At 40.2% G+C, this 26,235-nt stretch overlaps 2 protein-coding genes and 1 pseudogene across 2 annotated transcripts; 1 reads left to right on the forward strand and 2 right to left on the reverse strand.

Moving 5' to 3' along the window:
* Nucleotides 1-1,047: 1,047 nt before the first annotated feature.
* Nucleotides 1,048-9,402, reverse strand: LOC110042285 (alanine aminotransferase 2-like). Its single transcript, XM_089298243.1, has 12 exons — nt 9,176-9,402; nt 8,255-8,341; nt 7,794-7,902; nt 7,428-7,558; nt 6,179-6,298; nt 4,525-4,654; nt 4,057-4,270; nt 3,719-3,827; nt 3,022-3,087; nt 2,256-2,411; nt 1,837-1,955; nt 1,048-1,201 (listed from the first exon to the last, which is right to left on the reverse strand). Exons 1-12 carry the CDS (start codon nt 9,284-9,286, stop codon nt 1,108-1,110), a joined length of 1,446 nt encoding a protein of 481 aa, XP_089154369.1. The 5' UTR covers nt 9,287-9,402; the 3' UTR covers nt 1,048-1,107.
* A 748-nt stretch (nt 9,403-10,150) lies between these two features.
* On the forward strand, nt 10,151-12,536 carry LOC149106151 (ras-related protein Rab-38-like; annotated as a pseudogene).
* Nucleotides 12,537-14,682: 2,146 nt separating this feature from the next.
* Nucleotides 14,683-25,780, reverse strand: LOC149106152 (alanine aminotransferase 2-like). Its single transcript, XM_089298242.1, has 12 exons — nt 25,600-25,780; nt 22,712-22,798; nt 22,003-22,111; nt 21,036-21,166; nt 20,441-20,560; nt 20,178-20,307; nt 19,636-19,849; nt 19,125-19,233; nt 18,362-18,427; nt 17,075-17,230; nt 16,603-16,721; nt 14,683-16,071 (listed from the first exon to the last, which is right to left on the reverse strand). The coding sequence occupies exons 1-12, from the start codon at nt 25,708-25,710 to the stop codon at nt 15,975-15,977; spliced, it is 1,449 nt and encodes a 482-aa protein (XP_089154368.1). The 5' UTR covers nt 25,711-25,780; the 3' UTR covers nt 14,683-15,974.
* Nucleotides 25,781-26,235: the final 455 nt, after the last annotated feature.

The raw sequence follows: 26,235 nt of genomic DNA on the forward strand, positions 1-26,235 counted from the left end.
CATATCCAACAAGTGCGAGTGCAATATGTTTTTATGTCATTTAGAAAACACGAACTGCAATGACTCAAGCTTACTGAACATTTTATAGAGCGCGTGACCTCACGGCGGTACAATGAAATTTCTCTCCTTTCGGAAATGAGTTCTTACGTCACGCAGCAGACGCAGCTCCGGAACAGTCGCGTGACTTGCGGCGTGCAATTTTTGCGGATTCTATTTTGCTTCTTTTTCCGCGATCCGCAAAAATAAGTTACCGAAGAATTTGTCGATGGTAAGCCTTCTTGAATTTGATGGAACAGCTCTTATATTGGGCTTGCAAACACTAAATCGTGGAAACTATTTGATTTCCGTGGGGAATATGAGAACCTGTTAGGTTCTCTCAGATGTGACCTCAGGACCTTTTTCACTTTCTCTCATTGTTGACCCTCTCTTTTTAAGTTACATGTAATCTGTTAAGGCCCCAATCAAGTTTTCTCTCCAGTGACCTCTCTAGGTCTCTCAACAACTGATAGGGTCTCTTTATAGATCTCTAATGGGTGACCTGTCAGGGAGCTTTTTAGATTCCCTCGGGGATGCGTTCCTGTTGTTATCAGAGCGTCCAGCGTGAGGTGATATGAAAATGCGGGATATACGGATCTTAAGGTCTTGATGTATTGGACAATAAGAATTTTGGAGAACTTTCATCATATGCGATGAGCCAGGTAGGATTTTTTTTGCTCTGCAAACACCGTAACGAAGAGAATACCCTACCGAATAAGAGGGCATTATGCTACCACCATTGCTATCAAGTACGAAAACATTCCTTAAACAACACTGCAATTTAAAAGAAAGTTCTTCATTGGTTTCCCTCCCAAGACTTCTCATTTACGCCGAGTTCCTTAAATGTTTTTCAAATAAATAGTTTATAGCGAAAAAAAAAAAAAAAAAAACGGGCAAAGGAGAATCCGCGTGAGCGAGGGAAAAAGAGGGGACCGAGGCGAGAAAAGTAATCCCGAGAACCTCTCGGTTTTTCCCTTATAAATAGCTAGTCAAAGAAGCAGTGATCACACATGAAAAATAAAATTTGATTTTATGTTTGTAACACGAGGCCATTGTGTTAGCATCTCTTAGTCAATCCTTGTACTCCGTCATAAAATCCCGGTGAAAGGTTTTCAACCGTTCAAACATTGGAATGAACTTGTCTTCCGAAGGAAGGATGGTTATCCTGCAAAAAAGAAAATAATGAATGGATGAAAGAATGAAATAAAAATAGAATGAAAAATGAATGAATAAGCGAACCCTATCCTATTCTCAAAACGAGCAGGCCACACGGGAAGAGAGTGAATAGATCGCTTTCATTCACGTGGATGAATGAACGAACTTATGGACGGATGGAAGGACAGATTGACAGACGGACGGACGAACTAACTAACTAACGATCGGATGGACAGATGGACAGACAGACAGACGGATGGACGAACTAACGAAAGAACGGGTGGACGAACGAACGGACGGACGAACGGACAAACAGACAGATCGACGGACAGACAGACAGACAGACGGAAGGACGGACAGATAGGCAGACAGACGGACGGAAAGATGAACTAACGAGCGAACGGACGGATGGACGGACAGACAGACAGATGGACGGACAGACAGAGACAGACGGACGGACGGACAGACAGACAGACGGACGGAAGGATGAACTAACAAGCGAACGGACGGACAGACAGACAGACAGACAGACAGATGGACGGACGGACGGAAGAACGAATAAATGCCTGCATGAATGTGTGAATATATGTAATATGTAAAGGGAACTAATGAATAAGTAGGCAATATTGTTTTCTATTATCTCACCGGAAGTAGTAGTGACTACCGCTGCCACTCATATCGAAGGCGCGGCCTGGGGCCATGTAGCTTCCAGTTTTCTCCAACACCTGCCAACAGTAGAACTCGTCTGGCGGTATACCCTGGACCTTAAAAGAGAACATCGACATCAATGGTGAAATGTTTGGGTGGCAGGAAAAATGGGCGGATGAAATAAGTTGATTTCGTGAGTCGGAAGGCTTGTGACTACATAAGCTGAGGCTTTCATCCTGTTTAAAGGAATACCAGTTGATCATTATGTATGATATTATAAGTCGTAGAGGAAATAACTAGACAACACAAAAATCCCGATTTACAACTGAAAACTTGGTAGAGAATGTAAACTAGCGAATCTTCATGGTCTCATACGCAGACGTCCGCAATCGCGTCAAGAGTGGAGGGACTGGTACCTTTGCTTCCTCGATGGCTCTTTTTGGCAGTGTTATCCTCGGAAACGCGTACATTGCCCCTTGTACTTCATTACACCTGACACCTTCCATTGAGTTGAGAACTTCTGTGGTTAACTTTGCTTTCTTCTTGTAGGAATCTTGTATTTTCTTCTTCTCCTACGAAACAAACACATGGGCAAAGAAAGTGTAGAACATTTTCGATTAAGAAAAACGTTTCATGCAACACTATTGTTGATAAGTTCCCCCTTTTACACAAAAACTGTACAACAACAGCTAGAGAATACGAGAGTCTTTCAGCTTAGCGCCATCAGCGGCCAGCCCCTGCATTTTATTGCTAAAGAGAGAAGAAATAGGCCACTTCCGAGTTCAAAACGAGTCTTCGAGTGAAACCATTCATATAGACTTGGAAATGTGTTCCGCCTTCATGTTCATTTTCATGCAAATTGCACTCACTTTCATATGAGAGGTATTGCTCGAAGACTCGTTTTGATACAGACACACAAGGTAACTCGAAAATGACCTATTCATCAGTTTTAATGAAAAAAGAAAAAAAAAAAAAATCAGTTTTAATGAAAAATTATGGGCAGTGTTTTCTCTTTAGAGACTCGGCTCTTTCCGAGTTGTTCAGCTTCGTATATCGACGACAACAACTAATGAACCAAATTATCAGTAGCAAGTTTGTTTGGTGGATCTTCCAAGTGTATAGTAATATCTATTTAAGTTGTAAACGTTCTGAAGCGAAACATTTCAGTATCCAAGAGCTCACCTTCGTAAAACGTTCGTAAGATTCCTCTCCTGGACTGGGAGGGTTGCAAACGAGTCCCATGATTACCTGAGAAAGACGACATAAAGAATCGGAAGGAGTGAAAGAGAGACGGGAAACTTGTGGACGAAAAGAATGAAGAAGAAAAACGGGAGAAAGGTCGACAAAAAGAAGAAAGAAAGAACTAAGAAAGAAAGTAAGGAGAGAAAGGAAAACAACGAGACTTGCGTTTTACACCCAGCTCGCATCCCACCCTGTCCCCCTCTAAATAAACGTGCTAGCGATAGCAGCAAACACCACCCGCCTTTTCCTCCCAGAAAAAAGCAAGGAAACTTAGTGAAAGATGTTATCATTCAAAAAAGGATATCGAGTAAGTTGCGTGGTCATTGGTTTACTTGATAAAGTCTGCGGACGTTTTGACAAGTTCATAATGGCGCGAATACTTACAAGAAGAACAACAACATACTGTTTTACCGATCAACTTTTGACCATGACTACAGACTTCGGCAATTTCAGAGAACTAGTTATTTCTCTAACCACCGTCTGAACAAAAGACACGCTAACGTACACTAAGTCTTTTCAGCACGGAAAGATAAAAAGTGTCGCCATTATTGATGCAACGCCGGCTCTCTGTGGTTGTCCACCTTTTGTTTCCGCAAGGTATGTCTTCACCTGTGTCATTTGAGGTTTATTTTCGTACCTGCCCTATTGTTGACGGGCAAGATCTCGCGCTCAGGTACGTTTTGATTTGAGACTTGACTTGATCACTCAGTCCTACAAGTTCTATGTATCCACCTCTAAGACCACATCTACAAGAATAAATCAATAACTAAATAAGTAAACAAGTAAATAAGTAAATAAATAAATAAATAACTAAATAAATAAATAACATTGTTTGACGCCAATATTGGAAAAAGCTTACATGCTTTTCACATCAAAGTTTAAACAGATGTTTAAGTTATATGACTACCTTTGACGTATTTCACCCATTCAATTTTCAGGCGATATATCTACAGATATCTTCATTGTACACCTTACTCTCCAGTATATCCCTTTGCACCAGAATGAAGAGAGATTAGCTGAAACTCGCTGTATTCCTCTCCCAGGTCCCTCACGACTTTCTTACACGAGTGAAACTGAACTCCATCAGCGTACACATTTTCTTGGTAAACCTCATCGGCGAATAATACCAGCTTCTCTCGAGCGCAAAACTTGACGACCTCTTGAATGTTCTCATACGTTAGAACCTGGCCTAAAAAAAGACAATGGAGAAAATAACTGAAACCATAGCCTCTATGGCCCAAATCGAGTTTTTTTTCTCCCAAATTTGTTGTCTGCTACTTTATATACACCAGTTTTATAGACCAAAGGTACTGCTTTTTATACCGCGCCTTATAATACGACGTTTAGACTATCTGCTAATCTGACGTTTCGAAGCTTCCCGATGGAAAATTTTCGTTTTTTTTTTCGCTACGTTTCGAAGCTAGGGAAATAAACTCAGCAAACCTGTTGGGTTGCCTGGGTTAATCAGCACCAGTCCCCTTGGAACGCAGTGCGGTCTCGCCTCGTCCAACGCCCTTTTAAGTTCAGTGATGTTCAAAGCCCAGCTTTTGTCTTCATCGAGGCGGTAATGAATCTAAACGTGAACCAGAATTTAACATCAGTCTTATGTACAAAAGATAAAACTAGACATTATCCTAGATGATTTATCGCCCTTACTAAAACAGGAAACCAACTTTATACTAGTGTCCTTTTTTAAGGTGGCTTACTACAGTTTTGATGGATTAAAACAGCCCAACTCCTAACTCTTTTGAAAAATGTTCCAAATTGTTTTTCCTTTCTCTATTTACTGTTTCCTTAAGTCTTTTACCATTCTGTGTGAAACTTGAATAATCAAACATCAACAAATGGTCATACCTGTATGACCCCACCTAAAAATTTCAGGAATAAGAAATTGGCTTTGTTTTGACATTCATGGAAAGTTAAATAAAAATCTGTAAGACAGATTTTTTGCAAACTAAGAAAATGTAGATTTTGAAAGTAGATTTTGAGAAAAACGTGATTTAACCTACTAGTGCCCAGTCTCTTCTTAGATACTCGGTCATTCATTTTGGCCAATTCTTGACGTTTAATTGTTCAAGTTTCACATAGAATGGTAAGAGACTTAAGTAAATAGTAAATAGAGAAAGGAAAAACATCTTGGAACATATTTTAAAAAAGTTAGAAGTTGGGCTGTTGTAATCCATCAAAACTGTAGTAAGCCACCTTAAAAGAAGTCCAGTGCAAGATCTTAAACATGTAGTGAAGTGTCACTCGTATGACTTTGTTTTTTATCCACTGATTTTAATCATATAAATTCTTTACACCTAAACCATGTACGGACTCGACCATGGGTAGGGTCCCTGGTGTCTGCGGGTGGGATCCGACGGTGAGAGGGAGTTGGGAATGACCAATCGTGATGATGTAAGAGAGTAATTTTGGCGGGAATTAGGCGCATTCTGAAGAGCGTATCAAACAGAACCTCAGACAGGACAAAGTCATGTTGTACAAGAGAAAGGAAAAGTTTCAGATAAAAGGTAAGGTTTGTTTTGTATTTCAATTTAAAACCAATTTGGTGCGTTCAAATTGTAAGCAACAACTATCGCTTTTTATCTTCATGAACCAAACGTGAAGGCGACGACAAAGCAGACAAATTCAGCTCACCAAAATCCAAGTACTAGTTCGTTGTTCACCTATTAAAAATGTCTAGTCCACGTCTTAAAAAATGTCCGGGATCACAAAGTTTGCTGTTTATACCAGGTTGTAATGCATCATGTCAGGGTCGGACCCAGGATTTATCTTATGAGGGGGTGCACCACTAAGATCTCAACGGGGGTGTGCACAGCCCCTGCACCCTCCCCCTAGATCCACCCTTGCATGTTACCCATTACCTATCATCCTTGTGCCTCGAGGCACATAGAGCCTTTGTTAAGGCAAGTAAAGTTTGGTTAAAATGTGGAAGTCTTAAAACAGTTACACTTACATTCAATAGTTATCTAGTCTTCGTGACCTTAACGTCACTGATTTGACTACAAATTCATTCAAAGATTTGAAAGGGATTATGAAGGCCACAAGTGAGGAAAATTTTTTTTTTTTACTTTACAAGGTTGACCTCGTTTACCTGATAAGAGTTGTGTTGTAAGAGCCTTGCTTGGTACATGCTGAATCCAGGGACAGGAACCATAACTCCAGCTCGGCCCCTGCCTTCATTGGTTCCTGTTTGAACGACTCCCATCATAACCTGACATGATGATGTCAAACATATTTTCGTTTTATTTGAAACCTAAACAAAACCTATCTTGTTGTAGTAGCTCCCCCCAAATTCCCTTTCTTCCTATAATAAATAGTCATTTGATAGGAATCAATGCTTGTCAGGTCAGTTTGACAAGGTACCAGAATCCATCTTTTAGGGCATGGGTCAAGTCTGATTTTGAGGATAAGATAACCTTATTTATACATGGTTTTGCCATCAGTCAATTAAGTTACTGGTCTATCTACCTAACTACAATAAGAATTAATAACAACAATTCAAAATTAGAAGTGGTGAGGCCAAGGGCTACATCCTAGACAAAAAACATTAATGTTATTAAGGTGATTCCCTAGTAAAAGAACCCGCCATAGATTTCCGATGAAACTTGGTATGCTGTTGTTACAGGACAAGGAGATATTAAAAATGTAGTAAAAAGAGGGGGTCACCGTGCTTGTTTTCGCGCCACAATGCTGACAAATACGGTTATTTAGGTGACTTTTGGTAATCTCTGTGTGCAACAAATAAGCTCGCTTATTTTTCAATGCAACATGTTATATCACACAGAGTTTGACTTTCTTTGATTGTTTATTCATCTATGTCCCAAAAAAAAATGTCTTCAAATACCCTGCATTTTTTTACCCTTTAAAGGAAACATAATTTGCTGTTGGGCGCATTATGTCTCCCTTTTTAGTATTTATTTCATTTGCCAAAAAAGTAACTATAGATTTCTGCTAATTTTTATCGCAGTTATTGAGGATATTGTTCTCATTGAAATTATGAAATAAAAAATGGGGGTCACCCTGTTCGTTTAAGAGAAAAGGAACATTTATTTCGCCGTCGAGCTTAGTTTGAGGAAATCTCTTACGTTTTGTACGCGCACACACTCATGTGCGCAAGCTAATGACGCAAAAATCATGTGCAGTAGGGATGCGTAATGCAATACTAAGGAATCACCTTAAGAGGTCAATAATATGCAGCACATGTAAGTCTGTGGTAACAAAACATGATTCCCACTCTCCAAAAGGCATAACTATCCTTATCAGGGACACAAACTGGCAAAGCACCCCCGCTCCCCTGGAGGTTTTAGCTGTCTTAAACAAACACTGCAATCTTAACTCACTGCAATTCCTTCAGACCCTCCATCTGTAAGAAGAATATCATCTGGCACTGCTGGATAGCCATCTCGTTGAGAAATGAAATGGGCAATATCCTGACGCACAACATTGATACCTTGTGTTGAAGTGTAGCTACCTGCAAAAGAAGAAAAGAAAGACTAATGATTTGCATTTTAAAAAAAAAATTGTTTGAGTTCTATTTCAAATATTTGGTGAAAAGAGCAAGATCAGCACTGGATAGCACATTATTTTGTAAAAGAGTATTTCTGATTGAATATTCTACCAATTTATTTTACCAAAAAAATGCCCGTGTGTTATGTAAGGTACATCTGACAATAATCAGTTAAAGACGAAACCCTGGTGATACTTACTTATTGTATGTCCTACGGTGTCCTTTAGGATCCTTTTGGCTCTGTTTTTGGCATCCTGAGGGAACCCTGGATCATCTAGGAGCTCTGGACACAAAAGAAGTGCAAGGACCTGCATATAAACATGATCATGTTAATCTATCATTTAATTAATTTGTCTTCTCACCAAAGGCAAACAAGAAAAGTAATTCAGTAAGTCTATTTTGATTTGTTAAATAATCTCTAATCAGATCAATCACACAAGGTATCATTCAATCAATGAACTGGTCCATTCATGTATCTGTGTAATCTGTCCATCTGTCCCTCAGTTTGTCAATCAAGCAATCCATCAATTCATCAAGAAAGCATCAATCAAACAGCTGATTGGTCACTTCGTCATGCAGTCACTTGGTTGATTCTTCTCATAATTTGCAAATTGATATCTATCAATCAGTCACTCGAAAGAGAGGGCTGTCGAAGGTTACCTGTCGAAAGAAAGTGATAGGTGGCTGTCCCATCCCCTGAGGGTTTCCAAAGTGTAAGACAACTTCAGAAAATGGCTTGAGATCTCCCTAATAAACAGAAAACATTTAAGATTTTGTAAAACAAACAGCATAAATTATGACAACTTAAGGGGAAATGACATCTAGAAATGCCAACAACGTAGTCTGCATATATTTGATCCTACCATGGGGGTGGGATGGGGGAGGCAGATATAATCTCATAAACTGCTATCAGGTCAACTGTCCCATTCAGGGTGAGAAGCACTCACCCTGCAGAAAACTGCTACAGAAAAATGATTTTACACTGGTGCCAGTGAGGCTTCTGGCTCTGATTAGGATGCTGTTTTCCCTCTCGACAAGTAACTATGCGGTAGTGATTTTCTAAGTTTACATTGTGCAGTTGTGCAAAAAATCCATACTCCCCCCACAGAAGGAATTGGGGAAGGGTGGGGGTAGGGGTCTGTAAGGCCAAAATGTTTAAAGAAATGTATGAAGCTTAGAGTTTAATTGGAATTTCCAAAGGGATGGAAGGTCCTAGAAAAAATCCCTTAAATGGGGGCGGTGTGGATATTTTCTAGATCTAGACATTACTACGGTACACACTACAGTTGACTTCATTTCCATCATTGCAACCTGGTTTGCAACCATTCCCGAGAGATTCAGATGACAAAACGTCATCCAACATGGCGGCGATAACGTCAGTTATCCTTGCAATAAATATTCATCCACTGCAGTGATTGACTTCGATCAAATCCTGACTCATTTGCACGATAAAATCTCATGCAATTTAATACGCTGTAACCATGCAAGAAAAACGAACAGAAAGATTTCTTTCTTTCCGACCAAGACATAGCGTTCAACTCCCAACGGGTAGATATCAAAGTCATCTAAGATTATACTCACGCGAGCCAGCTCTTGTCTAATCCCATGTGCCCGATCTTCCAGCCATCCTCGTAGATCATATTTGACTCTGTTAAAAGCTGGATTTATGTTTTCTTCGGTGAGGACCTCCATTTAGAAGACACGAACTGCAATGGCTAAAGTTCATCGAGCGTTTCCACGAGACTTCTTATTATGTCACGCTGCACCGTAACAGCACCGTGACTTGCGCTACCTGTTAATGCCCGCTTCCCGCCACCAATTTATCCTCCATCCCGCCATCCCGCTTACTTTCCGGGGGGGGGGGGGGGGAGTACTGCCATATCTGGGCTATATAGGTATGTGCTGCTGTGAAGGGTATGGTTTTCAAGCAATTTACTCTAGCATAGGGTATATAAATCAGAGCGTTTGGGTCTAGAATAGGGTATCATTTTTCACGAACCTGACCAGTTGGTTGAAGATTTTATCTAAACTAAGGAAACCAGGAATTGCCACTCAAAAATATAAAAAAATGAAGGGAAAGTTTAAATTTTTGACACTCAGTTCAACAGCGTCGATAGATGACTATCATTTAAACACTACTGGATATTATTAACTGTCAAAAAACGGGATTCAGACGGAATTCGGTGGTTTTAATACTGGTTACTCTAGTATAGGGTAGCAAAATTCAGCTGAACTAGCTCTGGTATGGGTTAAGGGTTCCAGGGTCCCAGCGGCACATCCCCACCTAGAAATTCCTAAAGTACTCCCCTCCCGGGCTTACTTCGGACCCGTCATCCGCGTTCCAAAGTATTTTAACTGTGACAAGACGATGTTTTTCCCTGATGAGACAGCGACCCTTCCCAAGCTAACGTATTTCAACAGACTTTTGCAGCTGCCTTGACCACTGCGTTTAGGTAAATTTATAGTCATTAATCTATTTCTGAATTTGCGTTGATTTGTTGATGAGCGTCGATGATACTGCCTAGGGGATTGTGTGACTCGTTCATCGCTGACCCTCTCACGCTGTGATATGGTCACACACTGAAACAAGCACAACTATCCAAAGTAAACTTCAAGCTAAACAAAATGGAGTTCATTTTGTGATTGCAAAAAAGCCTCTTTTTCAGTCAAAAGACTAGAGCCCGGACGGCATTCATTTATTTTCAGGCGGTTGATTGAATCGAAGACTAAACATGGTTAAAATTTTTTCGTTGTTCTGCTAAGCCGGGGAGATAACCCAGACTGCAAGCTCTTGACACTGAAGCCGGAAAAAGTAGCTAGAAGTGCCGACATCTTTTTTCTTGCTTTTAGTGTGCTGATTATCTTCAACAGATTCTTTCCTCGATGGCCACAAAGTACGAATTGCCAGAGAAAGTCGATGAGAAATGTTTAAGGAATCTAGGAAGGGAGGTGGAGATGAAGACATTTAAAACAAACGTCGTCCCGGAAGGAGAAAGAAGCGAGAACAATTGTCTGGTGAAAATAGTTTGTGTTGGAGGGTATACTGGCGGGTTCCGAACCAAAGGCGTGTTTATTGATGATTATCGACAAGTTCAGCCTGACGTTAAGTGATGTAAGCATCCGGTAATTGGTGTGGATTGTCACTTCAAGACAATAAAATGGCAAAGAAGAGAAACTGAGGAGCCTGTCTTGACGAGGCTACAATTCTGGGAATTCGCCGAACATGAACGCTTTGCTAGCACGACAAGGCCTTACTATAAATTTTGCGACGGAGCGTTGGTTTTCTGGGGAACTTGCGTGCCATCTTCGCTGGAGGGAACTAAAAAATGGAGACAGGAAGTTAGAAATTACTCGCCATCGATTCCATGCGTTCTAATCACAGACAATGTAACTGAGCCAGGTCAGGAACCGCTGCAATGGATTGGACCTAAAAAGATATTTGAGAGCGAGGTAGCACTGGATCAGTTCTGTAAAGATCACGGCTTTGTGGATCATTTTGAGATCAAGTCACGCGACTGGGAATCTGGTGAAAAAAGCGTTTTCGGAGAAGCTGTGAACTGCCTTCTTAAGATAATTTTCAATAACGAACAAAAAGAAGTGAATGTAATCAGGTAATGTGAACAGTAATGGGTTGGTTTGTGCATGCAGTGCATGCGATGGATGCCATCAGTGACTCACGAGATTACAAATTGTTTCGTGACGGGTTGTGGCATAAATGTAAGTAGTTTCTCCCTCATTTGCTGTTGATTATAGGAGGGGGTTGAAGGAGTAAATTGAAAACTGGGACAGTTTCCCTTTCCTTTACACTGGCAAAATAAAAGTTGAGTCACTTGGACCGCAAGTCACAAACAACTGGGAATGGAATTTGTGTGAAAAACAATAGGCTGTAAAATGATGTTTATTCCCCTTTCAGGACCCTCTTAGGATGCAACGCTGGTTTCGTTCGTGCGGTTTGTGCAGAGAAATGTTGCCTGAGTATTTTTTTTTTTCTATTTTGGCCATGAATATGTTAGGAAAGGCTCAACAGCCACTTTCGTGCCCATGGCTGTTCCATTGGTCACATTTCCTGTTCTATTGAAGATAGTCGTTTCCACTGAACTGGAAGGAGTTTTCTTGTGGGATCAGATACTCCTTGATACCTGGCAGGAACGCACGTGGGTTTCTGTTGTGAAAATTCTTTGTATGCTTCGCACACATTGGTAATACCCTCCTCTTGTGGTATGTTTGTGTATAGACTAGTGATGTCCATTGAGACAAGAAAGGTGCTTTCACGGAATTTAATGTTACACTTGTTTTTGGGCTATTGGCTGAATGATTTGAGGAGGCTGAGGCTGCAACACCTTGCCAATATTCAAGATTTAGCCAAGCCTAAAAGCGGAGCTCCTGGGTCAGGGTGTTCAAAGCCCGAATTAAGCTAACCCAGGATAAGCAAGAATTTTGATTTGAATTTTGTAACTTTGCGGTGAGGTTTTCTGTTTATATTGTTTGGCCTTCTGTTTAGCCTTCTGTTTTGAGTTTTAATAATCTCAAGCAAAACATAATATAAGCAGATAAATTTATACTTCGGTTAACTTTTAATCCTGGGTTAGCGTTAGCTCCATCTTCGTCGCTGTCGCCGTCGTCGTCGTCGTGCGTACGCGCCCACGAGCAATACCGCCAACCATGATAAGTAATGGTAATAGGACTTCGGTCTGTAATCATACGAGTGATAACAAAACCGGACGACCGCGCAGCGGGATGTCCGATTTGTTTATCACGAGTATGATTACAGACTGAATTGGACGACATGAAGTTTTATTACCAATTAATCACAAAAATCACAATTTCCGAGAAAAGAACAATAGCCAAGTTATGAAAGAAAGGGAAAATTTGTATTAGAAGACTGACAACGGAGGCGTAAATTGTTTGTCTCTCTGAAATTAAACTACAACTTTGAATGTGATTGGCTCATTAAATTGTCCGATTACAAACTGTTCAATAACAACTTGGCAAGTGAATTAGTGGAAAATAGGAGTTTTTTAACCAATCACAATCGAGGAAATTGTAATTTTATGATTACCATGAGAAAATCAATTCACTGGTCACCTTTTCTTTCCTATATGGGTATGGTGCTCCGCTTGGCGGCCCTTCTAGCCGCCGAGCTCCGCTATAATAGGTCTACCGGCTCTTTGCCGGTAAGTGTGTAAAACACTGGAGTTCGCAACTCACATCCCGTTGCCCGCACGAAAAAAATTAATAATTCCCGCATCCCGCCATGAAAATAACCAACTTCCCGCCTTCCGCCGACCCCTCTAAATCTCGTATCCCGCCTTCAAATTTTCTTCCATCCCGCATCCCGGCAACGAAAAAGGGTTCATTCCCCATCCCGCCAACCCTGTGTTAGACCCTCAAAGAGCTTGAGGATGGGAGTCGGCAGTTTTTTTTTCTAGGCCATTGATATCTTTTGTTCAGAGGTCGTGCAAGGTTTCTTTTAATATGGTGTCTTTTGCCTAGTTCGCTTTGCACATTGTTTGTCGTGTTATCTTATAGAGAATTGTTTTGGTAATAGTCCCACCCCCACCGTGTTTAGCATACAAACGAACGAGAAGCTTAAAATGGCCGGTCAAAGACTCCTCTGCTAACGAAATAAATTTTAACTGCCTTTACACTCAGAAAAGCTGAACTGGCTGGAAGTTGATTCCCAACGTGACTCTCAGGGTTTTCAAGGGCGGTTACCACGTTGCGATTTGTGCAATCTCTAAATGTGTTGATATAATCATTGTTCTTTATCAGCTTTTGTTTTATACAACCTCGAGAAATCATCAAATTAGAGCTTTGCCTTTCGTCTGCCTCTTTGTAAATACGCCCCTCCTTACTGTCTGAGGAATCTGTGATCTGCCAGGCGACTTCGTCTTGACTTGGCTCGGTCTCAAGTCTTGAATATTACGTTCGTTTCCTCCGGTAAATGTGCACTTCTGAATTCTGACTTATTTTTTGTTACTAAGTTAAGAAATCTTCACGAGTGGTAACAAACCAGATGTGCAGTTGGTACAACTTTACTGGAACACAACCTATCGAAAGAAATCAGCCGTTCTTAGCACTTAGTCTTTGAGGAATCAACTTTTTGTGCCAGTAATCTTTTTCAGTTGATGCCATACGACCCATACTAATGATATCAAGAAATGCCTAATCGATATCCTCGGTAAATAATTTATGGTCATTTTCGCGACGCAAATGGTTTCCATAGCAACTCAAAAACGAATCCAGTGACCCTATTATTTAAAATCGAATTGTAATCAGCAAGTCAAGATTCCACTTTTCACAAAAGTGAAAAAATAAAAAATGTGGAAGGGGGTTTAGAGCCCGGGGTCGGTACTCCGACACATAACATATATGGGTATATGCCGCTGTGAAAGGTATGGTTTTCAGGCAGTTTAGTTTGGGATGGGGTATAGAAATCATACAGTTTTGGTTTGGAATAGGGTATAATTTAACGCAAAAGTGGCTAGTGCATAAATAATTTAGTCTACAGCAGGGTTCTGTACTAGGGGGTTCTATAATAGAAACTGAAACTCAAAAATGATGTTGGTTTAGTTAGTGTATGTTGGACTACAGTAGTGATAATGTTTCTGCAAGAAAAACAGCTAGTCTGGGATAGGGTAGGGGGTTTTAGTGCCAAGTATAGAATAGGGTTGCAAAATCAAGCTGATTATGGTCTGGTATAGGGTAAGGGTTTCAGTGCCCAAATGGCACACCCCTACCTAAGATTTACAGAGCTACACCTTATATTAAGTCCGTTTGAAACCGAGTGGAGGGTACAGCATTTTGGCATGACATCCATATTGGTATTCAAGAGTAAAACTAGACTGTGTTCTTGTTTCGTATGCCACACAAACTGCCGTTTGATTTAGAGGTCGCTACAAACTTGTTATTTCTGTGACATGTGCATGGAATTTTTTTCCTCTAAAGATAAATTGTTACCAATGATTAAAGATCCTTGAAATTAATTAAAATAACACCCTAGGAAAAAATAGCCGAGAAGCATCAGCTACGTACACCTTACCCGCTTCCGTGATTCCACAAAAACGTCCATAAACAACGCTACAGTCTAAAACAGTTAAAAGCATTTTATTGGTTTGCCTCCGAGACTCCCGGGGGGTGGGGTTACTACCTTATATGGGCTATATAGGTGTGTGCGACCCCAAAGTGTATGGTTTTCAGACGTTTGGTTCATAAATAGGGAATCGATTTTGGCCATACTCTAGTCCGCGCTTGATTACACCATTTTGCTAAGGTTAGCTCCAGTCCCTTGTGGGGCCAAAATTTGATCTATTTAATGAATTAATGAGGCCAGTTTTTGCTGAGTGATCACTTCTTGCCCCTCACACAAGGGAACGGAACTAGGAAATATTTGCATTAGCAAAATGGCCTATTGGGTATGGTTTTTAGAAGAAGCTACTTTTTCATCATAATCGACAAGACCATCAACAATAGCCCTACATAAATTATGTTTAGGGCAACTGTGCCAGCCGCAACGGTCATAAATAGGGTATCAAATTTTTCGCCAGGTCATAAATAGGGTAGGGAAAATCCCAGATTTTGGTCATAAATAGGGTAAGGGTTTTGGGCAGCGGGCCGCACACCCCCACCCAATTTTTCTGGGAGTACCCCTCCCCCCCCCGGGCCGAGACTGCTCAATAAGAGCAAGTTCCTGAAAAGTCTATAAGATCTACAAATATTGGAATGGTAGCGAGTTACACTTTAAAGACACGATTGACATACAGTATAGTCTATCGTTTGACACGAAATTGTTGCGCGTTGTAATTTTTGTGATCTTTAGCGTTTTTCCACGATCCGCAAAAAAGGTTGCCCCAACAAAAAACCTCCCGCAAAAATTTCCTACTCAAGGATTTACCCCTTCTGCGAAATTATACGCACTAGCATCACGGGTAGATTCTTGTTAATGCCATTTATTTCCATGTCACCTCTTTCTTTCAGAGACATAACTTTGAAATTAGAAACAAAACATTCGGAAATAAAACAATGAAGTTGCCCTTGATGCACTTAAGAGGTAGCTGCTTAAAGTTTAACAGAAAAGGCTCGTCTAAAGGTGCTATCAGTCATACTTGAGTGAGATGTGGTTGTAAGAGAATGACATTGATTACTGTGTTTCACATCTCTGCATGTTGTTTCACTTGTTGATTCCATGTAGTGTAATAAATAATCAAAATGTTGTAATTTAAATTAAACGCGACTACCTGAAAATCGCGAAAATTAATACTCATCAATAAAAACCAGCTTATCACAATCGAAAGACGTAGTTCTCGCAATATACAAAATAAATTCGCCGATCCACAAATTAAACTCCCGCAAAAATTTCGTGCCACACGATAGTCACATGTTATGTGTCCTTGTACTTCGTCATAAAATCCTGGTGAAAGGTTTTTAACCGTTCTAACATAGGGATGAACTTGTTTTCCGGTAGAATAATGGTTATCCTGCAAAAATAACAAGTAAGTAAGTGAGTGAGTGAGTGAGTGAGTGAGTGAGTGAGTGAGTGAGTGAGTGAGTGAATGAGTGAGTGAGTTTGCAAGTGAGTTTGTGAGTGTATGAACGATTGAAAGAATGAATGAGTAAATAAATCGATGAAAGAACGAAAGAAAGGAAGAAAGAAAGAAAGAAAGAATGACTAGTACGTAATTTTCCTTGCAAAACAGATGCAGTTTAGCCAAGTTTAAGTCGAAAGTAGTGTAACTGAACTTCCAAGTTCAATGTTTGACGTTATATTCGAGGAACTTTAATTTTTCATTGATATTGTGCGCGATCTCCAGCGTTATCGAGAATTCGTGTAGTCTTTGAAGCATAGTATAGGATTGCAAGAAATAAATATGACACTATGGAACGCTACACTAAACAGTTCTTGTACCCTAAGTCATACATACTTACACGACGAACCGATAGCTGTTTGGAATGGCGTCTTCAAAAAGTTCGATTAGATCAAACATACAATTTCTTTTTTATAATCTTACCGGAAGTAGTAGTGGTTACCGCTACCATTCATGTCGAAGGCGCAACCCGGAATCATGTAGCTTCCAGTTTTCTCCAACACCTGCCAACAGTAGAACTCGTCTGGCGGTATACCCTGGACCTTAAAGGAAAACAATGGCATCAGTGGTGAGATGTTAGACTGGCCGAAAAAAACGTGGAAGCAATTAGATTAACAGGCCAGTATTTGATTAAAAAGATGCATGAAAATATGAAAAAGGTTTGATGCTGTGGGTCAGACGGTTTGACGGCCAACCTTCTGTTCTCAAGGGAAGCCGTTTACTCTTGATGAAGTTGGTATCTCCCAGCTGAGGAAATTTCTAGGCAGCAAAGGAAACTCTAATTTACGCCTAAAAATTATTCTGGGACTGTAAACTAACACTCGTTACGGTCTCATTGGAAGCACTTAGAAGACGTTTTCATTCGCGACAGAGTCATGGGTGGAGGGATTGGTACCTTTGCTTCTTCTATGGCTCTTTGTGGTAATGTTATCCTCGGAAACGCGTACATTGCCCCTTGCACTTCATTGCACTTGACACCTTCCATTGAGTTAAGAACTTCCGTCGTTAACTTTGCTCTCTTCTTGTAGGAATCTTGTATGGTCCTTCTCTCCTGTAAAACAAACAGATGGTTCGTCTAGAGTTATCCTCTGAGTTGACGGTAGTTCTGAAAAAACTCCTGTTGGTGATGACTGACGCTGCGACAACTTTATCTGAAGCCATCTTCAGAGTCAAGTGAATAGTGTTTGTCAGTCAATAGTGTTATAAGCCCCAGGTCCGTTAAAACGGATTGGTCAGTTTAGCCGTAATGGCATTCGTTGTAGGAGTCGTGTAACGTTTGTAACAGTGATTGATCTTTCCTAGTGAGTTTCGATCCTGGGTTCAAACCATTTTCTATGTTGCAAAGCAACAAATGGGAAAAGGCATCATTATATATAAATAGAAGGAATTCAGCTTAAAGCACTGTCTCTAATTTGTTCAATCGCCTCTTTAATAAGAAACAACTTTAGACAGGAGTCCAATGGACTACTCCTTTCATTGCCATGGCCACAACAGTCAAAACTATACAGTGCTTTTACAGACTGTTCCTGGTTGTCCAGCTTCATAACCGAGAACAACAAGGATTATAACATAACTAAAGCAAAGCGCGCGCTCTGATTGGTTAATTTAGCGTCTACTATTTGCCCATGAGTGTACGCTGCTGACGTGTTTACAAAGCAAATCTTTTGACAGACATTGTTTCCAAAGTAATGGCCGACGTTCTTCTGCCAGAAATGCGAAACTGTCTTCACAGTTGTCTGAAGATGAAACTTTATCGAGTTACTGGTGTGCAGTCGGTTGTCATGAATGAATTTTCGCGCGCTTGCTTTCTCGACTACACGAACATTTTTTTTGTGATGTAGCTCAATAAAAGGACTTCTGTTGTTCCAATGTCTCAATGTTATGTTATAAAACAAATCGTAAACGCCATAGCGTGCACTATTGAGTTATGGATGCACGCGGGAGGTTTGCTAAGCACTCAAGAAGCTAGAGTCGCACGAGGCGATAGCCGAGTGCGACTCTTACTCTTCTCTCGTGCTTAGCAACCTCCCGCGTGCATCCATAACTCAATAGTGCACGCTATGGCGTTTACCATTTGTTAAATGGACAATAGCCAGTTTGCTTGATGTGATTTAATAACAGTGACATATATTTTTGGTGTTCAGGTTGTAAAGTAAAACATTTTCAGTATCCAAGAGCTCACCTTTGAAAAACGTTCGTAAGATTCCTCTCCTGGACTGGGAGGGTTGCAAACGAGTCCCATTATTACCTAAGAATGAAGGAGACGGCATGACTGAAAGAACGAAGAAACAAAGAAATAGAGAAAGAGGAGAGAGGAAAAATAAAAGAGATAGAGAAAAGGAATGAAAGAAGAGAGGAATATGAAAAAAGTTAGAAAGGCAGGAAGGAAAAAAGAAAGAAACAAGACTCCTGTGATACCTGGCTTGAAATCTCCTTCTCATCCAGCCCACTACCCCCACCCCATCCCCACCCCCACCCCCAAGAAAAAAAACAGTCAGCGATAGTAGCAAATACCGCCCTTACCCTCCTTCCCGCTAAAAACAACAAGCACTGAAATGCAAACGTTTAAAGAATTCTGAACAAAATAAACATAGATCAGGTAAGCAATAAGTTATACCCCATAAAGTCGTGGAAGAAACGCTAGTTTTTGAAAGTATTCAGCTAAGTATTCGTATTGTTTCCACTTCTCAAATAGCGCGAATACAACCAGAAGAACAGCACGTCGTGCTGCCCAGTAACATTATCCAACATCCCACAATAAAACAGGGCTCAACTGAGATTGGGACAGGGCACGTAAACGTGTACATAGATTTTTACCTAGAAATCTCCTTAGCACATAGACAGAAGAAACGTCACAGCACGTTATAACATTCTCTGTGGCGCTCCACTTTTCGTTTCCGCAAGAGTTTGCAATCACCCGTGTAATTTGAGCTTTGTTTTCGTACCTGTCCTATTGTGGAAGTGCAATTTCTTGCACTAAGGTACATTTTGATTCGAGACTTGACTTGATCACTCAGTCCTACAAGCTCAATGTATCCTCCTCTAAGACCACATCTACAAAAAAACAACATTGTATGACAACAACAGAGTGAAAGCTTGAATAGCTCTCAGGTCCGTAAATAGTATAAAGTAGTAATATAAATATCTTTTTGTTGTTGTTGTTGCTGACGGCAATTATATTGCAAGACTTACGCTGATCACTTCAATTCCCAATAAATCTTTGTATCGACTTTGTACATATTGTAAAATAAAAGCAGGCTAAGTCAAAAGTCTTTCATGAAATTTTCCCTTCTGAGGAAAAAACGTTTGACCTAAGTGACACGTCCTGGATTCATTTCCAAATAAGGTCACACTCAGGTACTGGTAGATAACGGAGATTCAGTTAACAAATCAGAAAGTTTGAAATGCATTATCCAAGGTTGAGGATTTAATAACTACAAATATCTGCCGCCTTACTCGCCAGTGTATCCTTTTGCACTAGAATGAAGCGACATAAGCTGGAAGTCTCTGTACTCTGCTCCCATGTCCCTCAGGACTTTCTTACACGAGTGAAACTGGACTCCATCAGCGTAGACATTTTCTTGATAAACCTCATCAGCGAACAGTACCAGTTTCTCTCGAGCGCAAAACTTGATGACTTCTCGGATGTTGTCGTGCGTCAGAACCTGACCTGGAAATATTCAAAGGCATAATAGCTGAAATCTTCACCTCCCAATGGGGAAGACTGAAAGGTTTTATTTTTGTCTTCACCCCAGACACCCAAAATTGTTTTCGTATTTATTAGTGAATACCGCGTAAAGCACGTACAAAAATGCCTTAAAACTGTGAAACGGAGAATATCCTTTTCGCGTGTTCTTTGAGAAAGGAGTTTTCTTTACTTAAAAAGCTTAAAGGCGGAAGGGAATTTGACGGCATTCTTTGACAAAAATGGGCGGTGGATTGACACGCACATTCTGCACCATTGAGCGGGTGATATAACCCCACTGAACTGAACCAACCTGTTGGGTTGCCCGGATTAATCAGCACCAGGCCTCTCGGTACGCAATACGACCTGGCCTCCTCCAACGCTCTTTTGAGTTCAGTTACGTTCAAAGACCAGTCACTGTCTTCATCAAGACGGTAATGGATCTACAGATATGTGTAGGATAGAAAATGAATATAATTTACAAAAAACTTAGCTGTGTGTATTTCCTTCCAAGGCACAAAAAATGTGGAGGAACGGAGACCCAGGGAGGGGCAGAAATCAAGCCTGTCTTATGACCTGATAAGAGTTGTGTTGTAAGAGCCTTGCTTGGTACAAGCTGTATCCAGGGACAGGAAGCATGACTCCAGCACGGCCCCTGCCTTCATTGGTTCCTGTTTGAACGATTCCCATCATAACCTGAAAAGATGACATCAAATTATATATTTTCAGTATTTTCTGAAACCTGACACCGGCTGTACTCAAATGGTAACTTACACCAATTTCCCTACCTGCTATTAAAGGCCATTTGATGGGCATGCCCCTCGTGAATTTTGTTAAGTGTCTAAAAATTACTGGAAGCCACTTCTAGTTCTTAGGGTGTGGCCCAAGTTAGTTTGTACCCTTAAAAAGTACTGATTCAAAACTTTTTCATTGATCACGCTGGCCACATTAAGAGCCACATCCTGGGCAAGCATACTTTGAAAAGGTACACTTTAAGAGGTACCATAATATGTAGTGAATTTGAAAAACTGAAACAGAACAGCCCCTAAGTTGTACCAAAAACATGATTTCTAATCTCTAGAGGTAACAAACATCCTCATCAGTGAGACCCCATACAGAGACCTCCCTTAAAAGTTTCAGCTGCCTAATGAACAGTGCAATTTCTGCTTACTTCAATCCCTTCAGCCCCTCCACTTGTGACAACTATGTTATCAGAAGCTGCTGGATAACCATCCCGTTGGGAAATGAAATGAGCAATATCCTGATGCACAACGTTGATACCCTCTGCTGCAGTGTAACTACCTGCAAAGGAAGAAAAGAAATAGTAATAATATACACAAAGGTAAATGCTTGAGCTCTGGATTAAATCTTTGATCAAAAGAGCAATTACCAGCCCTGGATAAGGCATTTATCAAAGAGAAAAAAACTCGGCAAGTGTATGTTACATAATAAGTTCGATTTCTGAAATGTGCTGTGGCCTAATGATTAGTGCCCCTTCACTCTGGATCAAGCTGTCTGGCTTTAAGCCCTGGCCTGGTCACTGTGTTGCTTTTGGGGGAAAACACTACTGTCATAGTGCCTCTCTACCCTCAGGAGCACAACTGGGTATTGACACATTGTTGTGGCAACCTGCCTAAAAGCTGGGAAGACACCTGGAACTAGCATATCACCCAGCAGAAGCACTTGAATCTACTTGTAGCAGCTTCATACAGAGGCGGGAGTTAAATGCAGTGAACTAGAACCAGTTAGGCTTAAATAGTTAAGAGGCTTGCATTTATAAGCTTCATTTACATCTCAAAAAGAAAAATGCCTGACACATTCTGCAGTCCCATTGGTTGGGCAAAAGTGCTTGTACCAGTGCTAGCTTGTAAAGTTCACTAAGGGATTTTACAATCCTCATGGTTGGGCGTTTGCAATGTATTCTGCTGTTTCAAACATATTTTTGCCAGACAAATGGGTGTTAGGAAAGCTTGCAGCAAACCAAATATATGAGCATAAATTATGAGAACTTGTCTTGATAGAAAGTTTCAATTTATGACACATGGCAAAGGGAGACCGCAAGTGGTAACTGGTGAAGGATACTATTGCGTAATATGTCTATGAAATAGTGGAAAAGGAAATCCTTGATGATACTTTACTTATAGTGTGTCCTGGGATGCCATTTAGGATCCGTTTGGCTCGGTTTTTGGCATCCTGAGGAAAACTTGGATCATCTAGAAAGTCAGGACACAAGAGAAGTCCCAGGACCTGTATGACATGGAACACTTGAGTTGTTTTGATTGTAACCACCGATAAAGTGATAACTCCCTCAAACTACCCTATCACTCATTAAACAGGGAAAGTGTAGTCTTGTAACTGCATTTTGATTTGATGATTGATCACTTATCAGATCAATCAAATAACCAAGCAACCAATTGATTAATTTATCAATTTGTTAGGTAATTGTATGAATAGGAGTGCAATTAAGAATTACATTACAAGTGATATTTGCAAGTTCTCTCAAAATTGCACGAGCCTTAAGGCGAGTGCAATTTGAAAGAATTTTCCAATATCATGAGAAGTGTAAATCCTTAATTGCTTGAGCTTTCATGCAATTACTCATTTATTATATGACTGAGAAAATTGCAAAAACGTGCGCGTTAATTTGCACTGCAATGCAAATTAAGCATTAACAATAAATTGGCCTACCCTCAGCCAATTACAAAGAAGTAATTTTCTCAGTCAGTGAAATAAACAAAGAAAACTATCAAGTAATCAGCCACTAGTTGTTTGGTTATTTTTCAAGTCAGATCAGATTAAAATGAATTAAACAGTCAATCCATTGAAAGACAAGGCTATATAGGTCACCTGTCGAAAAAATGTGATTGGTGGCTGTCCCATTCCTTGGGGATTTCCAATGTGTTCTAAAACTTCAGAAAATGGCTTGGCCTCTCCCTAATAAAAAGAGAACAGTGGAGGTTTCGTAAAACAACATTAGAGGTCTTATTAAACAAACAATGTAATGGCAGCCAAAGGGATTAATCAAATCTATGACTGTCAAAGACACAGTGGCCAAATTTTTACCAGAGACAAAATCATTTCATGCCGAAATTATATTAGGAGATGATTTATCCATTAAGATGATTTTCCCCACGCAGATGGATAAATTATTAATACAAATCATGTAAGTATAAATATGAAGATGTGGTGACGAACAAATCAGCCTAAGATGAATTTGACCACATTATTTGTCTAAACAGCAGACTGTTCAAGTGATCGAAAGCCTTTTTTTTCATAGTTGCCATGAACATGCAAGTATGTAATAAGCGAGTGCGTACGATATTATTTTCACAGTATAAGCAAACATAAATCCAGATCTGGTCTCAGCTGTTCGAAATATATCTCTTCCCACTGCAGTGACTTATCTTATGGATAACATTGCAGCAACTTCTTGCAGCTTGTGGTATTAGATTCATAAGTTCTTGCAGCTTCTTGTGGTTAGATTTTCAACTTCTTGGAGCTTCTTGTGGTTAGACTTTCAACTTCTTGTCTTTTGAATGTTCTTGCATATAAACCTCAAAAACATGACATTTTTACTTCTTGCGTGTTCTTGCGGTGCAAGAAGTTCCTGTGTCACTTCTTGCCTGGTAGTATCGAAAACAAAGACCCCAAAAACGAACACCCGAAGACCGAAGACCCCTACGAAAACAAAGAGCCCCTATGAAAATGAAGACCCCCTATGAAAATGAAGACCCCCTACGAAAACGAAGACTTTTTTATTTTTTTGCAGGAAGCGAAATAATTTTGTAGAAAACGATTTTATAGGAAACAAAATAATTTCAATATAACTCTTCTCGGCCAGAATAGATGAATCAGTTAATATCTTTCAATTTTTAACAACAACTTCCCCACGACTTTTGGCGGTGAAAACGACTCCAAAGCTGCCTCTTCCGATCTCTTCCTTTTCCCAGAGCTCCTCCCATCGAAATTCTGGTAATCCAGAGTCAATCAATTCACTGGAGGGTTGCCTTCCCATAAAAAAAAAGGAAGCTTTTTGGCCATTTTTTGGCTGCACACGCCCAGCTACTTAGAACCCACGTGTGTATAAATTTGACAGCAGCAGCTCAAAGGTTTGTGTGGAATATTTGACTGCAGGAAATGTCACTCAAAATGATTTGCGCCAATGAAGCCACCACCACGTTTAATGTGTTACTTCTATCACGACTTTTTTCTTTTTTGATCAATCCTCTTAAGTCAATCTAAGGTTCATTTTCCTGTGTATTAAACACCATTAAGTTCAATGTCATCATTTGCATGCATTATTTGATGCTTACCTCCACCCAACAGCGAACGTGACATAACCGAAACCCAGTCATGTTACTCCAATCGAAAGTTGTACACTACTGTAACTTTGAAATGCCACCGTGCCTTTCAAACTTGATGCACAACAGACATCGACATGAAATGAAGCTTTACAAATGTCAAAATAACAATAATAAATTATTATTCCATTTTAAGTATTACAATATTTCATGCTATGTCAGTTGGTCTTTGGTATTTGCTCATTTGTACTTGTTTCATTTTCTTTATTTCGATTGAACTTGTTGTGAAGAGGAACCGTTACATTTGTGTTAGTATTTGATTGATATTCCAGTTGATAGATCTTGAATCCTTGTTAATGTCTATTTCTAGATGAACTGTTGTTATTCTTGATATAATATACTAACTACAAGACTTTTTTTGTGCAAGCAAGACTTTGTGCAATTGAAAGATATTAACTGATTCATCAAATTGATGAATCAGTGAATAACTTATTCTGGCCGAGAAGAGTTATATTGAAATTATTTCGTTTCCTACAAAAAATTAAAAGGGTCTTCGTTTTCATAGGGGGTCTTCGTTTTCATAGGGGGTCTTCGTTTTCGTAGGGGGTCTTCGTTTTTGTAGGGGTGTTCAGTCTTCGGGTGTTCGTTTTCAGGGTGTTCATTTCAGATACTACCCTTCTTGCACGACTACATTATTTTTGGGCTGTCCTGTACCTAGAAATTATTTATCTGTCTCAGGCAGATGAATGACCCCTATCAGACAGCTGATGTTTCCCACAGATGGATACTTCATCCCTAGCATCATAGAAATATGGCTAGTGGTGAGGTGGTACTTTATACACCATCACAGGTTTAAGTGCTTGCAATAAACCCAAGTTTAACAATAGATTCCATTTTACTGTGTGTCTTCCCAGTAATTGATCACAGATGATATCAACATGTAGTAAAAAGAAAAAAGTGGTACATGAGGCGATAGCCGAGAGTTTCACGATGTTCTTACCACATTCTGACATCTTCTATGATCAGTTACTGAACAGATGCACAGCAATGTGGAGTCTACTTGTTTAATATAATGTCTGTCATCCAATGCCATATTCCCTCTATGGTATGCACCTGCAAGGAATCGTGGTAGTGGTATTCATCATCTTGGACTGGATATTTGTTTTGATGAATACAACTACCATGATTCCCTACAGGCGCGTCTCATAGAGTGAATTGACCATTGATCATACAAAGTAAGAACCAATCAAAATACAAGAATAATTCGATATGTGAAACAAATATATTGAGCACTGTTGTTGCAACTGCTGTATAAAGGAAAAAAGTCTGACTTCTCAAGTCCAGGAATGAAACTACCGCTTTTCCCACCAATAATGCTTTGTTATTCAAAGTGTAAAAAGCCAAAATGTCATGATTATTAGAATTATTACTCACGCGAGCGAGCTCTTGTCTAATTTCAATTGCCCGGCGAAATAACCATCCTCGCAGGCTGTAGTTGACCCTTATGAAAGCTGGATTAATGTTTTCTTCAGCAAGAAATTCCATTATTAACTAAACACGAACAGCAATGAATCAGATGACATGAAAGTTATGTCACGCGCCCAGGTGCAGGTGATTGGTGAAACCGTGACGCGAGTTGGTACATACCGCTGAGTATTAGGAGCGAAGCTTGTTACATTTCAGGATGGGTGGCTTGTACCTTGGGGTTGCAGAATCAGTGGGGAATCCCCCCTAACGTTGCAATTTGAGACTTGGACCTCCCCTATCGTTCACCTCTCTGCAAGGTACAACGGCTCCTTTTTCTGTTCCGGCGGACGGTCCAGACATTCATTTTTATTTTAATCTCCCTACAACGGCCACCTCTCCACGACGGCAACGGGCCAACGGCCACTATAAGAGCGTCCCAGCTGCCAAATTAACCCCTCGACAACAGGCAGTTAATCAACGACTGACGAACGCTGTTTACATAACCCCACTCAGGGGAGGATCCAGAATTTTTCTTAGGGGAGGGTGCACCACTAAGGAATGTGAAGTAAACAAATCTTAAAAGCGAATACGAAGAAAGCTTCA

The sequence above is a fragment of the Orbicella faveolata genome, unplaced genomic scaffold, assembly GCF_042242905.1.
Source record: "Orbicella faveolata isolate gen_17 unplaced genomic scaffold, um_ofav_v1 contig_3, whole genome shotgun sequence".
In the NCBI taxonomy this organism is placed as follows: Eukaryota; Metazoa; Cnidaria; class Anthozoa; order Scleractinia; family Merulinidae; genus Orbicella; species Orbicella faveolata.